We start from the raw sequence: 25,329 nt of genomic DNA, 5'->3' as shown, positions 1-25,329 counted from the left end.
ATATATCAGACAACAGATCAGTAATTTCCATTAAGATATGGGAACATAATTATCTCTGAAATTCCTGTTAGTCTATTTAATACAACAAAGCATGAGTATATAGAAAAAAAAATTCATCACAGCATCACTTCTGAACATCCTGGTCCCAAGATCCATGAGCCCTATACTCCTATATGGAGTCTGGAGAGGACAATAACACCATATGGAAGATAAAACCCATAGCCTTCGAAGGTATTTCACTAACGCGAGTTTCATCACAGACAGGAAGATAAACAGAGGCCAGGGAAGTGAGACTGGCAACAAGGAAAATGTTGCAGCAACACTCCAACCAAACTGCTGAGGAAAACTGTAAAGGGAAAGTGTGGGAAAAACCCAATGCTTTACACTTGAAAAATATAACATATTTGGCAAAAAAAAAAAAGCTGCTAATTTCTATATATTTGAAACCCAGACAATAGCAGTGATGCTCGGACTAACGTGGAGGCTAATGACAACATAGCAGCCTCCATTTCAGGACGTTACCCCTCTACATCCCTCCTTCCCCATAACCTATGCAGCACAGCTCACTACCAAAACAGGATCAGACTCAAAGGATTGTCTGTATATAACTTCAGAGAATAACATTAAGCCTACAGTCCTGAAATGAGCTTCTGCTTTAAATTTTACGCAAATTCATGCAGTTTTCAAAAAGCATAGCCAAAAAGACACACCACTAGCCGCCCAATAATTGTGTCCCTCTTGGTCAAAACATTCAGATTAAACAAGACAAACTTCTGCATACCAGATACATGAACCTGTCGATTTCAGGCAAAGAACAAGAAGTTTATCTAAATATTGATATATTTGAGATAGTAAATGACTCTTAAATGAAAACTGTTTTAATTCCATTTTGGAATTACTAAAAATAGTAATTTGAACACACAGCAAATGGATGAATATTGTAAAAGTGCACCAAAAAAATTTGGTACATGTGAATTTGTCAACCATGATTGTAAAATCAAATTTTATAGCTTCAGTTTGGAAGAACATCATGCATCTTGGGACTCAGTTAAACCCAGATTATGTTTTACAGAGAAATTAACTTGACTGTTGAAATAAAAACAAAAATCCATAGCGGGAAACACATTTAAGTTACCTTTATTTTTGCTGTTAGACCAAGTAGTCATCATCCACCAAAAAAAAAAAAAAAAAAAATCACGTACACATCTCCATTGAAGCTAATTTCTTCTGTATCAAGATTAAGCCTCTGCCATTAGCTTTAACAGCCAAATTACGAAACCTCTACAAGCAGAACTGTATAAATTGAGGAACTGCTGTAACTGAATAGCTACAAAGAGAGCTTTTTCTAAACTACCTTGAGCCAAAAGGTACTGTGATGCATAATGAATGATATGTAAGCAGACTGGACAAGCTATTTCTCTTGAACCACAATTACCAGGAAGAAGAGATCAACACCACTTCCTGTACATAATGAGTTTCCAAACATCCTTTAGCATGGTACATGTTCAACCTGCTTTACTTTAGACAGTGTACTTCACGACCAGGCTTCCTTTCTTCATCCTACTCCCAAAAATTCCTGTCCACTCTACCTCACAAAGTGTAAGCTGAGTTTTTTTTACACTGCCTCTTGTCAGCTGAAGTTACCTTGCACTGATCTTCACCAAATTGTGCTTCTAACTGAGCAAGTGCCGACAATACCACCAAAATAAGAATCTTACTATACGCTGCCATGAACAAATGGGTGCTGCCTTACATATCACTCCACTAAAAAGCTACTTAGCAATAGTCCTATGATGCCCTAGCCCAAAAATAGCAATATCCTTCTTGATATAGAGATATCAGAGCTGAAAACATCCATGATGCCTCTGTAAGTCTACGCATGTTTCTTGGAAATGACCCTTTTTGCTAGCCCATCCTGCAGCAGTCTCAGCCAGCAGCATTGCACTCCCCACTTCCTGCAAATATCTAAGCACAGTTGTGCAGAAACAAGCTCCACCTGAAGGTGCCATGTGCCAGGCTGAACCACAGTCACACACATCTTGCTGAGTCTGTGGGAGAAGCATGCAAAGGCTAACTGCCTAACCGTCACACCTACGGTTAACCTAAGGTTAAGATGTTACAGCTCAGAGCAGCGCATGTGGGAGACCAACAGAAAAACAAGTACTACCACCCTCCTCCAGATAAACTACATGATGTTTAAAGATCCCTTCCAACTCAAACCATTCTACCACAAAAACACTTGTTCAGCATGCAACCCAAAATATTATACTGAATTATTTACATGCAGGTCACATCCAGTTAACAAGCTAAAAAAATTAGGTAGGATCCTCCTCAGCCTTTTGGCTCATTGTTTACAACCTCCTCATTTCCTGAGCACTTTGCACGTATATCTGCCAAAACTACTGTGCATTTAGAATTAAGTGAATTAGCTGCAGGGAATTAATGCTGTAACAGCAGCAAAGAACTACATATCCATAGGTATATGGCCAAACTGCTGCCAAACTCTCCTGTACTGCAGAAGGAGTAGTACACAGTAAACAGACTATGCAACTAAAGGGAAAAAAAACCCCACCACTTTCTATAACCTCAAATGAATATGAGCGTATGAAAATGACTAGGTTTGTTTTTTCATCCTTTTATAACATAGAAAAGTATCTGAGAACATGGTTTCTCCTGTACTGTCTCTTCTGTCTGCGCAAAATATGTTCTCCTACTACTGCTAAACTGTACTACAGAAATTCAGACTTTGCCTTCCTCTGAAGACAGGAAAAGAGCTACATATGCAATATCAAAATTGCAAGAGACAAGGAACTGAAAGTGGAACAAACAAAGAGAGAAAAAGAGCAGTCTAAGCATTTGAAAGTTACCCTCCCAGAACAGTTCATGAAATAAACAATATTATTGCTACAGGGAACGATTCAAATTAAGGTGCAGCAGAGCTCTGAGTACACAATCCATTGAAGCCAGGCAACTTTGTTACACCTCTATATTCAGTAACAAAGAAAAGCAGGGGTTGCATTCCCAGATGCCCACAGAAACCAGCCACAGCCTTTACAAGTGACACCATTTTATTATTTCCTGCCTTCTGATAGCTTAGTTTGCAATCACGGCATCCTTTTGGTTAGAAATATGCATGAAATCAAATTAACACATTTGTGCACCAATATGTATTTGTTTTAACTATTCAAGATAAGATTAATGATCCACAGTAGTCTCATATTTCTATGTCTTTATTATTCTTTTTTATATAGCACATTTCATCTTTGACCAGAATTTGTCCTACACCCAACTACTGCTTACTTCCTTAAGAAAGAGCAACACATACTTTTGCATAAGTTCATACTTTTTACGACAAAAGGCAATTAAAAAAGCATAATGGGAACAGACAGTATTGACTTCTAGGCATTACTGATGAGTAATCTCAAGTTTAGCTGACGAATCTTTGCAAGAGTTATTGACAAATTCTTCATTATTTATTTTTAAATCAACAGTTTGACATTAACTAGTTTTGTGCAGTTCTTTTCCATATTTCCTTAGGGTGAAGTACACTGGAATTTCAGGTGGCCATTTGTAAGACCATGTTACACTGTGCAACAAGATCCTTCAGGTAAGGGAAGGATTAAATAGCCATTTCTTTTAATATAAAATCACACATGCAATAGAGAAACATTGAGAGAGACTTGCTGCTGTGCAGGCATCAGTCAGAATTCTCTACTAAAGGCAACCTGAGCAAGAGTGACAAGATTTATTCCAAATCCCTATAACAGAAGAACATCTGCTACAAAGATGACACAGTAAATGTACCTAAAATTTCAAACAGTGAAAGCGACTGTTCACACGAAATGAGAAAGTGTTGTATACTTGAATACTACAATGGCATAATTAATTTCTTTAATTAAGAAAAGAATAAAAATGGCTAAGATGAAGCTATACTGAAATAGTGGCTTATTTAAATGTGCTTATGATACAAAAGCAGGAAATAAAATTTCACTGTAAAAACAGATAAAGTACAGAAATTGTTTACAATTCTCAATGCTGTTATTTTATGCAGTACCATTTTTATTTTATACCAACTGTGATGCAGTTTTACTTAGAACACTAAGACAAAACTACAGAATCAATTCTGCAACAGAATTGTTTTATGTAGGTTTTAGATTTTTATTTTTACTTTATACAACAGTATCTACCATATTGTGTTTAGAAAGTTATCTCTTGGTTATAAAACAATCAGCATGGTGGTGACAGAAGTCTGCAATGTATAGTTAAAACCCGTTGTCCAACATTGCATTTTTGTATAAACCGCCCACTACCCTCCCTTATACTGTCCTTTCCTCCCCACAGAGGAACTTTAAATGACATGTAGCTGCATGATACTTTTGGAAAAAGGTCTTTATTAATCTCTTGGTGAATAAAACAATAAAACATAACCACGAAGATTTCCAATCTACATTCACTGTAGAGAGCCTAAATCCAAAGTTAATCAGTACTTGAGTGAACAGCACATACCTTTCTTTAGTCCTGTACTTTTTATAACACTGACTTAAAATCTCCAAATAAAAATATTGTACTACTTTTGCATTATTTAGCATCATAACATTATTCCCTATAACTAAAAAAGTCTGTGTTTGTTCTTCAAAAATTGACTATTAAAACAAGTACTCTAAAAATCAAAGTTCACCACATAAGTGAATGCTTTGAACTTGAATATAGAGGGATCAGGTCATAACAGACCTCTTATCTTCTCTACCAAAACATAATATATGCTTTCTTCCTGATAATTTTATGGTGTTAACTTGGGATTTGTATATATTAGTATTTTATTTCAGATAAGGAGTATGCTCCTGAATCTCCTGATCTGCTCTACTTCACGTTACACTGTGGCCTTGGAACCAAACTGGATTCCTTTTAGATGACACGCTCCTACTGGTAATGGGTACTCAGTCCTCTGGGCCACACTAGAGCTAGTCCGAGGAAAACCCAGCGCAAACATTAGATTTTCAGTGTAACTTGTTTTGATCCACACCACTCCTGTATGGCTGTGGGACATGCCAACATGGACACCCTCAGCTACCCAGCATCACAAGTGTGCTCTCTGCTCACCACAGCACCAGGGCTGCCAAGGAGGCTCCACCACAACTTCAGGCAGAGCCTTCTCTTCCCAACTTCAGCTTCAGAGTCTCTGCAGTCATTTAGTGCGAGCAATGCAAGTTCTTTCTGGATTCATTAAGCACTGCATACATTCACTAGTATTACAGCAACTGTGAATGCTGCCACAACACACAAAATAAAATTTACAAAATTCCATATAAACTATAGTGAGATGTTAGCAAAATGCAAATTTGACATAGATGCTGCCAGTCACATAACGCTGAAGTATTTGAAACAGAGCACCACCAGGATACATCAAGCAAACATCTGGAAGATGCTGCAGTCTACAATGTGAGCTCTTGCATTCCTGTTCTACAGGTAAGGCTTCTCAGTCACTTTCCACTCTTCTTTCTCCATCCTATAGGAAGTGACAGCTCTCCCTTGTTAACAATCAAACATACAAAGCAACCAGTGGTTCTTTACTCAGAACGGTTTAGCACAGCACAAACCTTTCCTCTGGGTGTACCAGCAGGAAAGGCTCTCACAAGAGAGAGAACAGGAAACACTTTTGAAAGAGATCTTTGCACACCAAATTACCAAGATAACCCAAGGTTCCTTTATCCTTGGCTTCGTAAGAGAAGCTAGAGTAGTAACTATAGCAACTCTGATTTAATGCTGCAGGTGGGGAAAAAACATAAGTAAATTTGGTCACACCTGTAAATCTCACAAGACAATTTTTAACTGAAACTATTGTCATCAAAGTACAGAATTTTAACTTAGTAACAAACTTAAGGATTTTTGAGTGAAAGTTTCAGCAGAAAAAAAGCTAGTGCTTCTCAGTTATAGTTTGAAAAGGTGGGGGACTGAAAAGACCCTGACTTTTTTTTTTATTCTCACTCAAAAATTCCGCAAACTATTTATAGACAGCTCTAATAGACTTGGCAGCAAGCAGTGGAAATTGGAAATCTAGCAGAGACACTGGGCTCAGCTTCAACAAGATTCCTGATTTAATGCACATAAGTAGTTCTGTTCATGTCAAACCCTATACTTCTGCCCAGCCAGGTATAAAGGAAGTTACATGACTGACCATTACCTGCAAGTTGTACATGTTCTCAGGTGGTAATCTCGTGCAGCATTTCCGATTAGACAAAGCAGAAAAAAAATCAGACTACTAAAAACTAAAACTACAACAGTTCGAACAGTGAATACAGTCCTCTAAATGACAGCTAAATCTCAAGTAACTTTAAAAAAAATAATAAGGAAATCAGAAAAAAAAGGAGTAGACCAGAAACTGGGGGGAGGGCAAGACAGCTCATTTAAGGATGGGTAGGCAGTATAGTCTACCTCCTTTATAAGGCTTAGGCGCCTATTCTTAACTGACTAGACCCTCTCACCAATACGAACCTACCAATTTCCCTTCCTATTTTGAAACATTCCACTGTTGTATTACTTACAAACCTAGAAAAAAAGTTTCTAGTAATTTTCAACAGCTAAGTTTAAAATAAAACTGATTATTTTAACAAAGGACTGTTCAAAGCCTTTGTACATGTTCAACTGTACATGTAACTATTCTTTTCTTCTGAATTTCCATTTCAAATACTGTAAGTATTTCACATTTGAGAAGTGCCAGACTAGGGGAAAAATTCAATGTGTGGGCTGCACAGTACTTACAAAGTAGGGGGAAGAGCATTGCAGATTTGATTCATACTCTTCACATGCTCTGTACTTTTATCTACTACAGTTTCTATACTGTTGCACTAAAAAACCCGATTTTGCTCCACGCAGGTTTAGATTGATTTCCCACCTTTAATTCCTTATAACTACAGGAATAAATGGCAATATTCAACGGTCTACATATGGCTGATAATAAATATATATTAAAAAACCCCCAACCAAACAACAAAAACCGAACACCTACAGTCAGCCAGAAGATTTCAGGCCTCTATCATAAGTCAGATGGTAAAAGCAATGCTTCAGACCATATACTCTTTAAGATATAATACTGCTGATTATCCTGTTTTCTTCAAATGATTTGATTCCATTCTGTCTTGAAAAAGTGCTAAAAGAAGAAACAAAATCATTACTCAAACTAATCATTGCAGCCATCGTAAATTATTATAAACTTGCAGGAATGAAAATATTATCTGCTATTACCCCACAAATCCCTACCAGGAACCCTCAAAACATCTAAGCTTCTTGTTCCAGGTGACAGCATGACTCAGACTTATAACTGATTTTTTTCCAAAAAAAGACTTCAGTAGCGTAGGAGTACTTGATATTGGGGGGAGTGGAGGAGAATCACGAGGATTTTTGAGAAGAAGGAAAACACTGTTCCACTGCTGCATTTTTATTATGGGGCCTAAATCTCATGTGACCAACAACTCAAAACGAGAAAAACACCAGTTGTGTTAGAAAGAAAAAAAAAAAAAAATAATCATTGCCTAAGACACATCCAGAAAATAATGCTTTCAAAAACCAGAAAATCTCAGTGGATTCATAAAATAAAATGACAAAATTATTTATTTTAGGTCTTTATTCAACAGAAGGGCTAAGATACTACAATTCAGGTAAAAATCAAGGAGGAATTTTCATACTTCTGATCAGAGCAAAAGCAGGGGATTGAGAAATCTAACCATAATTTCCAGATTTGCTAGATTCTTTCTGGAACATTGGCCTGAGAACCAGAGAACACTGGAGTCAAAAAGTATATACCTGCTGAGTTTCAATTCTGTCTTCATGAAGGTAACAACAATAAATTAGCATTAACTGCAAAGCATCCCAGCTGCATTCACTGTGATGACATAATTGAATTGAATGCGGCTTATTTACTGGAGAGGGTGGTGAAGCAGTGGTGTATTTACATGCACATTTTGCACATACATCAAATATAAAAATCATAAAAGCACAGCATGTTTATTGCATCTAGGAAAAAACATCCTCATTTGAAAGATAAAACTGTGTTGTCTTCGCTTCTCACTACTTATTACTAGAAATAAAACTTTGATTTTGACAACCTTTTATACTCTTTAATGTGTTTTGGTTTCTTTCTGATAGAATGAGAAAGCACTGCAGAGTTCCCAAGAAAGCTTGTTTTCTTTAATTTACAAGAAAAGTTCACAGAAACCAAAGACCTTAAAAATACTTGCGCAGACTTGTTTATGCACAGTCTGTCAACCTGAGTATTTAGACCCCTAACACCTATTCAGACAGAACCTGAACTTACACAAAAAGTCACGCAGTCTGCCCAGCTATCTTCCAGTAATACAGGACAGAGACTCTGTCCTTTATTAATGCTTCACTGAACTAATTAAAGTGTAGAAGTAACCTTGCACAACATAACGCAGCATGCCATCATTCATATGGACTGTAACAACACAAGCAAAAAGCACAAAGGAGGAAAAAAGCTCCTAAGGCAATGCACTTCTTGCTTTTGCCTTCAACATCTGTAAAACAATGCTTTTTGTTAATCTCATGCAAACACCCACGTGCAGAATTAATTATTTATTATGAATAATTTGATCTGCTCTACTTATAGCAGTCAAGTGGAGATGTCACTGAGTTGAGGGAACCACAACATGTAGATCTTTCCATTCTCACTATTGAAAAGACATTAAGTCCACACAGCTCTTTCTCTACTGTTGTCAGCTTCGACATTTCAATCACTATGATAGAAAAGGCTATTAACTAGCTACACTAATTTTCTAGACTTGCTTAAACTATGCTGTTTATTAAATATCTTCAGGACTCAGGAAGATTAAGAGATGAACTTGCTACAACCTGCCAGTCATAACATACCGCATTCCTCAAAATGCACTGTGAATTGCTTCTAGTCAAAAAGGACAGATAGTAATAGAAGACAGATTGCCTGCAAGATATGAAATTTATTTTACTCAGATTAATAACTGCATTAATTAAGAATCAGATCTTAAAATAGCCAAGGCATATTCCTGGTACAAACATGTGTGTACACATACTTGAATGAGTATGCCTAGCACCCATCCAAGAATTCTGTGCATGGCAGCCTTGCTACTTTTACATTCTTTTGTTCAAACAAATTAGTTTCATCAAAGCAAACAAGGGAAATATCCAGTAAAATTTATAATCCAGTAAAACTTATTTTCTCTCCAGTGTTTTATGCCACACCTGTGTACACTTACAGCTACTGCACCAATTCAAGTAGTTTATTCTAACATAGGAAACTTCAGCAAGCCCCACCGATATTTTAAACAGTCTAGAAGTAGTCGACTGTGTTTATATAATTAAAAAAAACAATAGACAAACAGATGTAAACCTCTAAGACTCAAACTGGCATTTCTTTCCACCTCTTCTTCTTTCCCACCTTCCTTTCCACGTTATCTGCTATTAACACTGTGATTCTTGTCCTGTAAGGGTGATGCTGGTGCTGTATCTCACACATTTGCACCTGTAGTACACCTGTAAAAGAGTTTAACAGCTTTTTATTTCAAACACAGAAGAGTCAAGAAGGTTTGAAGAAAGCAAATATGATAGCTTTGTGTTTCCCACTGACAGATCTACACAGGGTACGGGAAGCACAGAGGAAAGAATGGCTAAACTTGAGTAATTTTAGTAAGTGATAAAGCTATCACACTAAAGAACCACTGCAGATCAACAGGACAGAAAAAACAAGCAAACCAAAACTTTGACTTGGATCTGTCTTGTTCTAACAACTCCTCATTGTGCCTCACCTTCCCTCTCTCCCCCAAATCACTCAGAACGTAAGTCCAAAATTCTGAACACCAAAGGTAAAAGCTTGTCCCTTTCCCAAAGTGAAAACTCTGGGAAGCATTCAGGGAAGTCTGAATTACATTAATTGTGCTAGAGGTAGCTATAGAGGCAGGACAGCTTATGTGAAAACAGTGGTAAAACAGTAATTGCAATACAAAGACAGTTAACACTGCCACCTTTATATGCAATGAGAAGAAGTGCACATCTGATGGCCAGAATACTTCTTTTCACATTGCATAGTACTGCAGGGTACCTGAGCCTCTTGCCGTGATTATTCCCAGTACTCAGAAAAAACAAACACAATTTTCCACTATCAGGAACTAGAAACAAGAGTGTTGGATAGTACTATGACTCCACAATTTCAAAATGAAGCAAAGAAATCCTTTCTGTAGAGCTGAATAAGCATTTGACTTGACAGCCAGTTCAGGCACCTGCAGTTAAGCAAAGTACAGTATGCTTTCAATACAGCCATAGTGTATATAATGTTAGTCAAAAAGAAAGCAGAAAAAAGTTTGTTCTAGAACACTTAAGTATATGTTTTCGCAGCTGTCAAACATCCCCGATACACACAAATTACCACTGGAAGGCTTTAAATTTGTTAAAGTAGACACACAGCTAATTTACTATATGGATTCTGGTTCTGTTTTTTTGCAAGGCAAGTTATTTGTTACAGAAATTAAAAGAATACAATGACTTGTAGGTATCATAGTGTACCATAACAGCTGCTTGTATGACACTAAATACACTTGCTGTACCTATTCTCAATAGAGCCAGTAATAAAGTCTCACATTGTACAGGTTACAAAATCCCAATTTTTAGCCCTGACCCTCCATCAACCACAGATGTACCCCAGTGCAGCAGAATCATCATTTCAATCTGAGCACTTTGCAAGAAATTGGAGGTGTCTACAAACTTCATGATACATGCTTTATTTGTTTATCTCAGGGTCAAATAAACCCAATTTGGTATCTAAATACACTCTGAACCTTCATGTTTTAGGTGCAAGATCATAGCAACTCAAAAGAGCAATTAATCCAGTAAGTTAGTTGAAATAGGCACATTGACAGAGCTGTGAATTGGCCCATTCACTTCCAGGTAATGTGACCATCTTAATGAAAAAGCCCTACAGAGATGAATGACCAAGAAATAAGCTGTCTCCTTTCACTGAAACACAGCCATACTTGGGACTGTACCAGTCCTCCCAGCTTCAACGCTGCCAGCATGAGGCTGCCGATTTCCGATACTCCTCCTCTTAGGCTTACTCACATGCCAGTCCCATCAGCAGAACTAGGAAAGGGGGTTCACACAGGCACATGCTCCCCAGCCACTCCAGGTCCTGGGATATTCACCAAGAAAACACAGAAAGCCTCATGCTGCAGTATGTTAACAATCTTACCAAAACACCAGCTCCCTCAGGGACAGAAAGGCAGGTAACCTCTCTCTCTCTCTCAAGAGGTCCTAGGACAAAAGCATCAATGGGAAGAGAGGCTTAAACATAGTAAGAGGAATGAAGACCTTGGAGAACATGATCTAACAGGTATTCCAAAATCCTTATCACCACCTACCCTGACATTCATATTTATAATTACCTTCCAGTATGTTAGCCCTATACCTAGTACACCTTGTCTCCACTTTTGCCTTGACACAAGCTCTTCTACTCATCTAATCTTTTCTTGACCAAGAAAACATCTTACTATGCATGTTTACATGAGTCATTCACTTCCTTCCCAAGAAGAGTCTTAACTTTTTTTTCTGCACTCCAGCCTCCTAAAAAAAAAATCTTACTCAATATATGGGATACTATATCAAACCATGCTGTGACTCTTCCTCTGAAGAAATCCCTGCCAAGAATCATTGAGATAAACAACCAGATGACTGAAGGTCAAGTTACATAACTGCCCTCCCCTTTGTCCATCCAGCTCACAACCCAATACTCCAAAAGCCACTCCAGTTGTTTTGTTTGCACATATTCACTGTTATCTGGCAATATGAATATCAACTTGAGCCCAGTTTCCCATGGGTCACACAGCGTAAGAGCAGTTGTGTGCATCTGTACATTCCCCACAATTCCAAATACTTTGGACTACTTCTACCACATTTGGCAGAAGAGTAACAGCCCTCAAAATCCAATTAATAAGAACTTCAAGAAAATATTATACATTTCTACTTGTGTTCCAACGTTTCCATTGCAAAATTTCTTGTTACTATATGTAAGAGATGCCACACAGAACACAATAATACAGGATAAAACACATTCTACCTGTCTGCTTCCAGTAAGAGATAGCTGGTCTGAAGGAGCTAAGTGGCAGCAGATCATCACTAAACCTTTTAAAGCAGTCTGCATCCATCACTTAAGAAACAACAGCCAAAATACACAATGGGCTGTGTTTCTGATGAGCAGAAGAGGACTGGCATTTTGGGGATGAGATAAATTAGTCGGTAGTCACATTTGTAAAGACAGACAAGGGCAGGAGTTGAATTGCTAAATAAGGTAGAAGAGACACACTGCTCTCAAAGTAGCCTATATCGAGTTCCACAACAAAAACTCTGCAACTGCATCTTTCCCAAAATGGTGTTGTATGCATTTAAATACTTCAGGACCACTCATCATCCTTTTATCTTCCCTCTGAGGGACAGACTAGTCTGCCTACACCGAGAACAGACTTCCCTGAAGAGCAGTTCAGATCAGTAAGTCACATTCCTGTTGCCTGCCTTTTCCCACACTGATTGTACCGTAAGTTAAGCCAAACCAAGACTCCCCACTTCACACTCATGCAAAAGCACAGGACCAGAAGCGTGGAGTAATGAACTCTGTTCACACACAACCAAGGATCAGCTGTTTATTTTCTGTGCTTCAGCTTCTAGCCTGCTAACAACAATACTTTACATGAATACTGTCAGTGTGAGTGGTTATTATTCTATCTTAATACTAAAACCTCAGATAATAAAGAGTTTTTACACAACTATACAATGAATATTTTAAAAGAAAAACATGCATTGAAGGTTTGTTTCCAAGCACGTCACATCAGTAAAGCACAGTGAATTTAGATGAGAGTCAGGGTTATAGTATTTTTGTGGTATAAGCCTATTTTTAAGAAGAAAGCTCAGTACCAGCAACTCACTGCTTCATACACAAGTGTTCTTTTACAAAGAGATGCCACATATGATGCAACAGTCAACTACAGAAAGAAACTCAAAAGGGTAGCTATTTGTTGGGGTACTCAGATTCAACCTGTGTATGAACAAAACAGAATAATTTCTTGAAGAATGCCTTGGAAAAATAGCTATGTAAAAAAGATACTAGTTTTTTATGTTAATACAGTTTACCAAACTTGACAGGCAGTTGTATTCTTTTAGATGTAGCTTCTTTTCAATTTGCATGAAAAAAATCGTTACACTTGTGCATTAATGAAAGCAGATTACATCCCTGACAATTCCTTACTGGCAACTCTCCCTAATGAATAATAATATGCTACAGTTTAAGGGCACTGGTTTCACTGTGTGTTGACTATTCAAAAAAAAGAAGAGGCTATCACTACAAGAAGTACAGCTCTGGGAAAGTATAAAGGAAGTCTGGAATATTTCATATTATCCGAGTTTTCTATTTGTCATCTTTTATTGACAGTATACACATGTAGTACTTTCTAAAATGAGAAAGTACATTTAAATTTATATTGACTGCAAAACTGAAGGGCAAGGCTTATTTGTGATAAAGTAGACACTGTGAAGACAGAAGACTTGCAAATTATTACACTGTTTATACTTCACTGATTATTATCCACTTGCCCATTTAGTTGATTTTCTGTTCTGGATCATCCGCAGAAGTACTCAAAGGCTCAGCACTAACATTACGAAACAACTTTTACACAGATTCAGTCATTACCAGTGTTGCAGCACCAAGACAGTGATTTCTGGAGAGACCTGTGTATTCACTCTTGAACTATTTTAGCTGGTTCCATCCCCAGAAGGTAACTATTAGGCTTGCTGCAGCAGTTAAAAATGGTGGTACAGATGTCATTCCTGTTGGCCTTAGTCCTCTCAAAGCAAAAGAAACTGCATAGGTTTCTAATGTGGACCACCTACAACAGAGACAAATGTCCTACAATAATCTTGGGCGGGTAAAACTTTCAAATGCAGATTTTTATGAAGATAATTTTGAATTAATAAACACACTACGTAAAGCTCCTAAGGTCTAAAGTTAGTTTCATTGCTTATTATCAAACTGCAAGTAATAAATCTACTGCATTTTTAAAAGTGGTTCATTTTGATTTGACTTTGACCTTACTGATGCCTGGAGTAGAATTTAAACTTACCACAACAAAGCACTGCAAAGTCAAGGGTGACTGTGGATTAAAATTCCACACCCTCCCCCCTTCCAAACGTCTATAAACATATTCAAAGCAAGCACAGGACTTAGTAGCACTTACAAAAGATCATACACATGTTGGAAAACCAAAGGTTTACCTTTATTTTGTCAACTTCCACTGACACAGAATTATGAAGTCAATTACTAACTTCACTAAGAAAGAGCTAAGACAACGGTTCACAAAACTAACAGGAGACCACCTTAAGCATGGAGTGTCAGTCCTGTCTCAGGAAACAAAGTTGTGGATTAATGACAGAAGTTCTTAGTCTACCCTAAACAAATATACAAATCCTATCTCTTGAGAAATTTAATTGAAGACTACAGTACTTGCTAATGTATTTTTTTTAAGAAGACAATAATCACGACCATGCTACAACAGGGAACACTTCACACTACTGCAACAGAAAGGTTCTAAGGCTCAAATAGCTATGGGTTTCCTTTTTAAGGAATGTAGCTTGAAGAGGAAAATGGGCAAATTAGGCTTCAATGCACTAATTCAGCTGCAAAAGAAAGGGTAAAAAATTACATACACAGGCAGACATTCCTCTCTATTAAAAGCCAACCCGCTAACAAAATTCAGCACTTGCTCCTACACCCTTTTTAAAGGGAGGCACTGAATTTTAAAATAGCAAAAAATGTGACATAGCACGGTGACAAGTACAAGATCAATGTCAGACATAATGCCTACATGTTCAAATTTCTATTTATCTGCTTTTATATAATCTAGCAAAACGCTCATTTAAGTACATGACCTTCCCATTTAATTGCAGATTTCCAGATATAGGGAGAAAAGCAGACCCAGAACAATGGAACCACATGCACTGCAAAACACAAATTCTGATTACATGTCTAAATAAATTAAAATATCTTCAGACACTTCAAAAATACATCAAAGCACACAGTATTTCAGCACAGCCATGAAGGAGTTGCTTAATAAGAATCTGATGCCATGATCCTTATGTTCATAGCAATAATTTATAAACTATGTTCAACAACTCACAACTTTAAAGCTAGTTCTGACCTCCTTCCCATAAGAGTAACTCATCTCCCCAGAAAAAAACAACTGTTTGATGTGATCACTTTAGTTGAATAACGCACACATGCCTGAGAAACTGTGCATGCTTATTTCAAATTAGGTGCTTTGAGCATTTTATTGGCTCCCAAACCTGCAGTATAGTCAGTAAGCAGGACCTCAGATTTTAAATTCAGCTTTATTTTGGTCATTAATAATTCCTGAAAGCTATTGCATTTTATGCCAAATTCCTTCATCTCCAATGCTCTAAATGACTATATCCAGAATTCAGATCCACCTCCTTTGTAAAGCCACAAACCAGGGACAGTCCCAGAAAACTAGTGAAAGATTCAAATGTAGAAGTCAACTCACTTGATTCCCACATACATCTTCCTGGTCTCCATGCTTTTAATTAACATTTTAATATAGAGGTACAGATGAATATTTCATTATATTAATTCCAAAAAGTCAGTATCGAGCACTACTACAACTTTCTGTTAGATAGGACTGCAGCTTTAGCCACACACAGCCTTTAACTTTTCACTGGGCAGCTGTGACTTGCAAGGGAGCCATCTTTGGGAGATGTTATCACATAGAACAGTTTGCAGCATGGCTGTTCCTCCTAATCTGCACATTTAGAACACAGGATCTCTTACTCCAGAAAAACTCCTCATGAACCCCCAAAGGCACCAAACACAAGCTATATGGTTCCCACAGATAGTGAGGAAAGCAGTGGTCCTCACTAAAGGAAGAAGTGAAAGGTACAGTCCTTCTCCCAAGCCTTATTCATCTATACCGTAAAGGTGAAAGGAATGGCTGTACAGACAGTAATGTCCCAGATTTCCAAAATGGATGAAGAAAACCAGAAAATTAGTATTGTGGACCTAAAAAGCGAACAGTAACACTGTCACTCAGCTTTGGTATATTGTATTGCCATTTACATGAACTGTGATACCACTGAAGATTTGTTACAGTGTGCACAGATGACAGATCACAACAGGGAATTCGAAAACAGGGATCGGAGCAAGACAAGCTAGACCAACACCTAGGCAACAGGCACTGGAAACAGCGTTAGCTGGATCAGCAGCTACAGGGAGGTTAGTAGTAACTGGACTCTAGAAACACACAGCTTCCGGGCACATCAAGCAGTATAGCTGCTAAAGAACACACAATTGCCAAATGCCAGTATCAGCCAGAAAGAGGAACATGCAGCAGGGTTACAAAAAAGAAATGTTTCAAAACACTGACAAAAAAGCCTTATGCCGAATTACAAAATGCTTAAAAATCTCTGTCAGTTCATCCACTCCTTTTCCAGAGCACAGGTAAAATGCAAGAATCTAATGTTTCTGTAACACTGCCCTGCCTGAGAGGGCTTGGAAGGCCTGAGAGCAAGACCTCATGCAATTCCTGAGCATCTCCTGCACTCAAACCCCTTTACTTGCTTGCTGTTACTAAGACTAACATCTTAGACTGATTAGATGCTCATCCAGCCACCGTAACACACCTTAAAATAAAAACACTGGTTCCCTTCCTCCCTTCCACTTGCACAGCCTCTTAAGCAATCACTGCTCTCCCAAACAGCTTGGCTTCCTCTTCTACACCAAAGAACAGTTCTGCTACCTTTAGCTATGAATGTGCCTTCCCAAGACATCCCAAAATCTCTCCCTTCCTTGCCATCCCAGCTCGCCAATCCTCATGAATACCTCTAACCACAGACACTAGCTGAACTTCTGCCACGGAACTGGTTGCTCTTTCAGTACCTTTAGATAGGAAACATGAACAAGGCAAGGTGCTCTGACAAGGGAACCCATTTCAACTAATTACACAACTATCCAAATTCATCCCACTCAACTTCCAGCTGCAGGTCGCTGTGATCCAAGAGACATGTGACTGATGATTTTATTATTCATCTTCCTGACTCACAAATAGGCATCTATTTCAGAATATTTAAATTGATGTTTACATCATGGAAAGGAGAAATTTTCTGTCTCCATACTCTTACATCATTATCAACTGTGGAAAAAAACCATGTACGCTCCCACATCCAGTTACAGATATTTCCATACAATTTAGACACCTATTTTGAGTTAAATCCCTGTGCACTCTCTCTGAACACTTCTTTAGAAGAGAGCAAATGGAAAAATGTAATTGCTTAGAAGTATGAAGAGCAGACTGGAGTAAATACAACAATTTGTGAATAAAACTGCACACTAATTAGGACTGGAATCATTCTCTCTTTGGAAATTACTCTGTTGAGCTCTATGTGCAGGAAAAAAGGAGGGGAGGGCTAAAGCCTCCACTTAAAACTATGTGTTAAGAGGAATATTCCTATATATGTGGATTTTCTTACCGCATGTGACCTATTCATTATCTGTCTCAGTCCCAGTCACTACAACATCCGTAACTGAAGCTTTTACTTTTTTTTATCTGAGATACTCAAAATATAATTTTGTAGAAGGAAAACACCCTACCGTAGTATACTAATTCATTGGATTCTAACACACTTTGTAAAGTGTATAAAATAAAAGATGCTAACCAAAGTCTTACGAAAATGCATATACAGCTAAAATCTAGAAGCCAGAGCACATGAGTGTAAGTGTGCACCTCCCCTCTACAAGACACATCAAGACTTCAATATTCTTTTCTAAACTGCTCACCTTCAGTTACTAACAACTTCTTTCTAAAGGAGCAGTTCCTTAAATAAGATCACTACATTTTTAAGGGACATCATTGATGAGAACAAACTTATTACTAGTAACTATGTATAAATTAGGCTAAACCCAATTTTTATTCCATGAAAAAAACTATTCTCACAATCTATACTTTCAGAAAGCCCTACGTATATCTGATCCCCGCAGGTTCAAACAAAGCTGGAGTAATAAAACCAAGCTACAGAAGCCTCTAGCAGTTATTTTTTCCTAACTTTTAAACGCAAGCAACTTCATTATAGACTTCCACCACATGCCAAGGTGTGCTCACACTGCTTGTTAGATGATCACTCCGCTGTTTTCTGGCTGCTACTGACTTTAAAAGTCTGCTCTGATTACGCACAGTCAGTCCCAGGGGCTTCCACTTAGTGGAGGAAACACCTCAGAGGTTAAGGGAAGGGTTGTCATGAGCTACAGATACAGTCAGAAGGGTGGAAACATGCAGTTCACATGCTAATACATAGTTCAAGTGTACTTTCCACTTGGAGAGAAACTACTTACAAACTTTTTGCAAAGCAATGAAAGTGAACAGTTCACTGAAGAGTGAGGAAGTTCAGCTTTCTTGCACATCAAGAAATTCCACAACCAACTAAAGGTATCTGGGAAAGTACTAGAAGTCACAAGATGCTTAAATGAAAAGAAAGCCCATCTTACGGCAACTCAAGCTACTAAACCAAATGTTTTTATGTGATGCCATCTCCCACCTGCCCTTCAAAATATGCTCTACTTGTAAGCATATTTTTTTTTGGAGGGTGGGGGGTGGGTGTTGGAGCAGCTCTTAAGCTTCCTTGCTAACTTACTTTTGATCCAGTAAGAAGTAAGCCAGGAGGAAAAAAAAGGATTCTGCACTTCCCCCCTCCCTGGCTAGTTTCAGAAACTTATTCCTCACAAAACACGAGGAAATTACACAGGCATTCCTAAAATTCACAGTGTCAAACAGAATAGCAGGAAAAAACCCCAAACAAACCAACCCTAGCAGAAAACTACTACATATGTTCTTGCCTTGCTAAAAAGACATCAACACGTTAACAATATAGCAAAAATTATAATATATCCAAATCTAAAGCATCTGTTCAGAGAAACAAGTCAGAACCACCATTCAGAATAGTGCTTTTGAAAGTATTTGCACTGTTCTGTCAATTATGCTAAATCTAGTAGTTTAAACTTAGATACTCAGAGGAATCAATACTATATATTTCAATGCAACTGTAAACCTCTGCATAATAAAGCATTAGTAAATTAACAACTGCAGTGAAAAATCAAATGGAGAAAACAAAAATGTAGTCAGACAACACAATTCTTCGGAGTACGGCATCACATAGCCTGCTATAAACCACTTTGAGCATTTATTTCTACTTAGGGGATAAACACAGGAACCCAAATCAACAACCAGCTTCCATCAGTATCAAATGCATTGATACCCAGTGTTTTCTTACAAACATGTAAACTAAGTAGACTGAATCCTGCCAGCCAAGTGACACCTCAGCAATAATCGGTACTGCAAAATATTACAGCTAGTAATTCTGAAGTGCATACAAGCCAAATAAATCCCTGGTTGTTGACAAATCACACTCTCTGTTAATGCCTAGCTAGATATCTCAGCTGTTCCAGTGTTTAACATCATCATTAACTATCTGGGACAATGTAAGTGGAACACTGAAACTGGAAAATGCAGACATCTATGAAAGCAAAACCACACTATTTACACAGTACAAACAGTACTCGCGATTTTTTAAAAATTGTAAGGAAATTAGGGAATTATACTTAACAAGTATGAAAATAATGTCTACAGCTTGGGAAACTGAGGTGTATAATAGAAGAAAAATGATGTGTGGAGGGATTCACTTAACATACCAAAGATACTAAGTTTACAAATTTGAGATGTGTTAACAAACCACAAGACAGATCATAATTGCAAGTTTTAGTGAGGACAAGTATACAACAATATATTTAGGGCTTAGCTGAAAATAACACCCATATTGTTTACATCTATTTGATACTAAAATAGGAGTGACTAGAGCAAAGGAATCAAACATTCACCTGGAGGGCCTTTCCAACGCTAACCCAGCAGAGTTCTTCCACTCCTAGCAATGACAAAAACAGACAAAAAAGCAGTGCTAATTACATGCTTTGCTCTGATGACAGGAATGAAGTCAGATGGCTTCTGTCCTGATTCTGGTTACAAGTACCTCTCTGCTCTTCCTCTGGCTGATGATGTTCTCATTTAGCTCATAGTAACAATCATACCAACTGCCTTAGATTAAGTTTTCAAACTTTTTTGCTCCAAGGTTGTCTAGGATGTGGATTTTTTTCTTCTCCCCTCAAACGAACACTGCTTTAAGCATCGTCCACTTGACCTCATAGGTACTTTTTTGACTACAGACCTAAATGTAGCTCTGAACAGCCAGCTGAATATGTATGTACTTGCACAACTTGACATATGATCGAGTTATTAGACAATATAAAATTCTATGGCATTAAAATTAGGACAGTTTCACTTCAAGGACTACAAAACCATTCTAATAAATTAAACGCAGCAGGTTTGCCAAAAATACGATTTAAAGCTTAGCAAAATATATCGTTCAGTATATTACAAAAGTATCACTAAAGAGTGACATTCAAGAGTTTACGGTACAATCATTTATTAAGCCAAGCTATTCCTTCAGGACAATCTGTTCTGGCTTTATAGTTCAACTTCTTTATAAAATTAAATAAACTGGCTGGCAGACTTTATTTGCTTACATGATTCAGGCTATTCTTTCAAACAAGGTGAACAAACCTGAAGAATTATTTATTCTTCCTCATACCATCATTAGCAAACTGACATGTACATGAAATCTCGGTCCTGACCAGTGAACTTATATGACAATTTTACCCATCTTGTCTTAAAACCAAATGAACAATTAATTATACAGACTCTTATAATCTCAAGCAACATTTGTACCACAGAAACCTGGAATGTTTCTAACCCAAAACTTAGTATTGTAAATCTTATGTAAGTGTAATATGATTTCTTTAATGGGACAGAAAAATGTCAACAGCATTGCAGTCTCACTGGTAATTTACACATTGTTTCAACTACAGTTTTTGGGAATAATCGTTTTCTGATCTCTGCTGATGTTTCTCAGTCAAGTGCTTGAAGAAGTACTCACTAAAGCCAAAACCATCCTGGAGATAAGGAGAATTAAGACTGATGACTATCTGCCTCCACTTCTACCTTTGAACTGTTTCAGTCTCACAGTCCTACTACTGTAAATATTTTTCTTTGAAACTAGTTACATCTGGTGAAGCCAGAAGCAGAGAAATTTACCTACTGCACTACTGCATTGACTACTACCAACTGTACAGAACGCTGTAAAAGTTCTCTGTACTCTTGTGTTCAGTGGGACAGAAATATAAATTAATATATCAGGGTGACAAGTATAGTTAAGCCTAAAAAAAAAAAAAACACCTGACTTTCCAGAAATCTGAAGAATCCAAGTACCCATGCTTCCAGACTTCATTCCAAAGGAAGGCATGTTCTAGCTTTTGCACTGTGCCACCTCAGAGACTTTCCATAACTCAACCTCTGCTCTGGAGCACCAATCCCTCTCAAACTGGTCCTAAAACTGTTGCATCACAGCACCAGTAAAATGTGGTGCTTAGGGACACAGTTTAGTGGTGGACTTGGCAGTGTTAGGTTAATGGCCAGACTCAATGACCTTAAAGGTCTTTTCCAACCTAAACAAATACCATTATTTTAAGATTCATTTGATTTCCAGTTACTAATCATCAAACCTTGGTTTGAAAAACATTACCCTCAAAACCAGGACCAATTCCTCAAGTGACATTTTCCCCCTAAAAAAACCCCACTACTCTGTACCCCATATAGTCTTGTTTTTAACTCAGATTAGGGCCTTTGAGATATGCAGAAATGCCTTCATATCACAGTAAAAGCCATGCCAGGATTATATAGACACACATAACAATCAATTATTTCTTGGATATAAAACTCTCAAGCCAACAGGAAGGCCAGACATACTAAAAACAAATACCATTGCTCAGCACCCTACCAAGCTATAATTCTCGTTAGTCAATGCTATTCCAATACCTCCACTCATCAGTATTCCTCCTTCTCAAATTTTTATAATTATAGTCATCATCAGAAGGAAGGTTTGAAAAATTCACTAACTACAGGGAAACAGAGAAACATTCTCTGGAGAGCTCAATGCCCACATATCAACCTTCATGAATTTAGTACTTTAATTAGTGGAAAATTCTAGATATTTCAGCTGTGCCACTGCATAATGGAAGGCAACCAAAGTGATGCACCACTGCCTTTCCAAATGCGCATTTACCTTGAGTACCGCCCACTGTATTCAAAGCCTTAATATGCAACAACATAATGACATCTGCAAGGCTCTGCTCAGGATCAACATCACAGTCCAGAGCTCTGCTATCACCAGTGCCTTGATCAAATTCATGCCAATATTAAATTAGTTTAGTTTGGAAGAGCTAAAAACAGTTGTACAGGAAGGTAAAATGCTTTAATAGGGCATAGTTGCCATTCCCACTTCCTTCTCCCAAAAGAAACAAACGGGAGAAACCAAAATGACAGCTAGAGATAGGGCTACGCTACACAGTGAACGTTTGCTTTTATTTTGGATGCTCTAACCTGTGGAGGAGGAAGTTCCTTTCCTTCAAGCAGTGAAACTTGTCAGAACTGCAGACAATTGTAACAAAAACTGTTAGGAGAAATTAATCATGAGGATGAGGCAGCACACTGATCGAAATGGGAAACAGCTTCTCCTTCCCAGCAGGGGTAATAATGGATGGCGATGTGTTTCTCAGCAAGGCAAAAGAAACTTACAGAGCTTTCGTTCTTGGTTGGACTTTGGCAAGCCTTGATTAAAGGCTATGAAAAATGTTATTCAGCAAGATTTTATTTGGTTGTTTTTTTCTCTAACTAAGGATTGTCCTTGTGGTTTAAATTTTTACAGTGGAAATACTGAAAATACTGCCTGCCTAAGTTACAGCATCACAATCTGGATCTATCTACTGAAGTCAGGCTGATAAGGTATATCACTATTACCATTTTAACTTTTTACTTCAATTCCATGAAGTATAATAAAACAAATACAGTTTGTTAATAACCTTTACATAAATTAAATTTCTCAAGTACATTAAGTATGCAAACATAAGGACAGCTTAATATAGCCAGACTTGAGATTTCCCCTACCACTTCCTGCTCTATCACTACCATACGCTTTCCAGTTTTGCTTTTGACATACCTAATTTTTAAGTCTATATAGATATTGAAACACTTTGTGCATTTAAAGGATTGGTCAGTACCTCACTTTGTCCATGCGAGTAGGGCCCCTGAGAAACTAAACTATACCACTGTAACTATCCAGTTACAGCTACTGGTGTAACTGTGGCTGTTTGAAGGAGCCTACCTTACTTTCACTCATGTCAATATGAAATGGGAAATTTTCTTACAAATTACAAGAAAGAGGTACATCTATACTTAAGAGCTTGCACTGATCTTTGCAGCACAGGCATGTGCTGGACAAACAGACAAACCTGAAATATCTTGGTGTTCCAGACTCGAGTTTGTTGTCCTAAACAGTAAAAGAGATTCAATTCCATATGCTCAATCACGTGGTTAAAGCAAAGGCATCTACTCCAGAAACTGCTAAACCACGGCCCCTGTTGCTGTCCTCCTCTGGGCAAGGCACATGTCCAGCTCTGTGCCAAAGGCTGCTTCTCGCGCCGGGGCCCACAGACACAACCTACGCTCGAGTTCATAAAACAAACAACTGTGTGAGAAAACACGTGACAGCTCTCATTGTCCAGTATCCACGTTTCGATCCTTCACTGTAAAAAACAGCGTAAGGACATTCCCTAACACGTTTACGCAAATATTTTCCATTAGCTGTTCTGTGTAAAGATGGGTTTACCACCAGCAACGAAATGCTGTTCGGGTGCGAGCTGAACGCCGGCTGAGCAGAAGCAGAGGTCCCTGGAAGGGCTTCAAGGCCTCTGCTGATGTGTCACAAACTCATCGCACAGCGCCAGCCCCCACGGCCCGGCGGCCCCCCACGGCCCCAGGCCGCATCCCTGCCAGCCCGGCCGGACGTGGAACATCTCCCAGGTATCCCCATGATCCACAGACAGCGATTATTCGTGACTCAGAGGATTTGGGGGTGGTTTGTTTGCGCGGCCCCACGCCAACTCCGGAGTTCCCGGCAACGTACAGCTGCGAGAGAGAAAGCCGAGGGCAGCTGGGCCGAATCCCAGCCTCAGTTTTCAGGACTTCCCTGAGGAGATTTCCGCCCACCCCCACAGGCACAGAGGGAAAGAGAAAAGCCAAAAGCTGTGCGAGCCCCGGCGCAGCCGAGCTCGGAGGCGAAGCCGGGGCGGGAAAGGGGAAGTACGCGGGCACCCCGGCAGGGCCGCGGCGGCGGCGGCCCCGGCAGGCGCCGGGGCCCGGGCCGGGCCGAGGGACCCCGCCACCGCAGGCCGGCCGGGAGAAAGGCCGCTTTGTTCCCCCTCTTCCGCGGCGGGCAGCCGCCTCCCGGCCCGGGAGACTGAGGCAGACGGGCGGCGTCACCCCCCCAGTACCTACCGCAGCAGGAGACGACGAGGAGCAGGAGCTGCGCTGACCTCCAAGCCGGGGAGCCTTCTGCGCTCCCCCAAGGGGCCATAACACCAGCCCGCAGGGAGGCGACGAGGAGCCGGACCTGCTGCCGCCGCGCCCCCGACACGGAGCCGGAGCTGCCGCCGCAAGAGGGGCCGGCCGCGCCTCGGCCCCTCGCCCACCGCAGCTGCCGCCTCGGGGAGCGCTAGCGGCCCGCACACCCGCGCCTCATCCGGCCGCCCGCGGAGCCATGAGCCGCCTCCGCCGGCCTCGGCCTCCTTCCCCTCGCGCCGCGCCGCTTCCTCCTCCCCGGCTGCGCCCCGCCGCGGCTGCGCACTGGCGGCCCGGGCGCATGGAGTCGCTGCCGGCAGCCGCGAGCCGGGCGGGCGAGGCGGAGCGGCGGCCCCCAGACGGCGGGGGAGGGCCCGGGCCGCCACGCTCCGGCGCGACACCGCCCCGCCGCCGCCGCCTCCTCCGTCTCCGCCTCCTCCGTCTCCGCCGCCGCCAAGGTTTCGGCCCGCCCCGCCCCGTCCCGGCAGCCGCCGTCACCGGCCGAGGCCGCCTGCGGGTCCGCCGGGGCTGGGCCCCGCAGGCCGGCCTGTCCCCTCGGGCCGTGCCGCGCCGCCGCCCGCAGGAGATGCCCTCCGCGAAGGAGGACTGAGGCGGCGGAGGGAGGGTGGATGTCCCGCCGCTGCGGCGGCTGGGCAGCCTGGGCTCCCGGCTCACGGGCGAAATAACCACGCGGCTTTGGGGCGCCCCGGCGCTCTGCCCTGGAGAAAACTGCCCGGTC

The 25,329-nt window shown here is 40.0% G+C and overlaps 1 protein-coding gene across 1 annotated transcript in view; it reads right to left on the bottom strand.

Moving 5' to 3' along the window:
• The window catches only part of LRP12 (LDL receptor related protein 12), a 48,859-nt gene extending 23,951 nt beyond the window's left edge, over nucleotides 1–24,908 (bottom strand). The window contains exon 1 of the mRNA XM_055799466.1: nucleotides 24,528–24,908. Within this exon, the coding sequence (XP_055655441.1) occupies nucleotides 24,528–24,606 (79 nt within the window). The 5' untranslated portion in view covers nucleotides 24,607–24,908. The remainder of the gene's footprint in view (nucleotides 1–24,527) is intronic.
• Nucleotides 24,909–25,329: the final 421 nt, after the last annotated feature.

The sequence above is a fragment of the Falco peregrinus genome, chromosome 3 (genome assembly GCF_023634155.1).
Source record: "Falco peregrinus isolate bFalPer1 chromosome 3, bFalPer1.pri, whole genome shotgun sequence".
NCBI lineage: Eukaryota > Metazoa > Chordata > Aves > Falconiformes > Falconidae > Falco > Falco peregrinus.
This window is presented reverse-complemented; position numbering and strand designations above follow the sequence as displayed.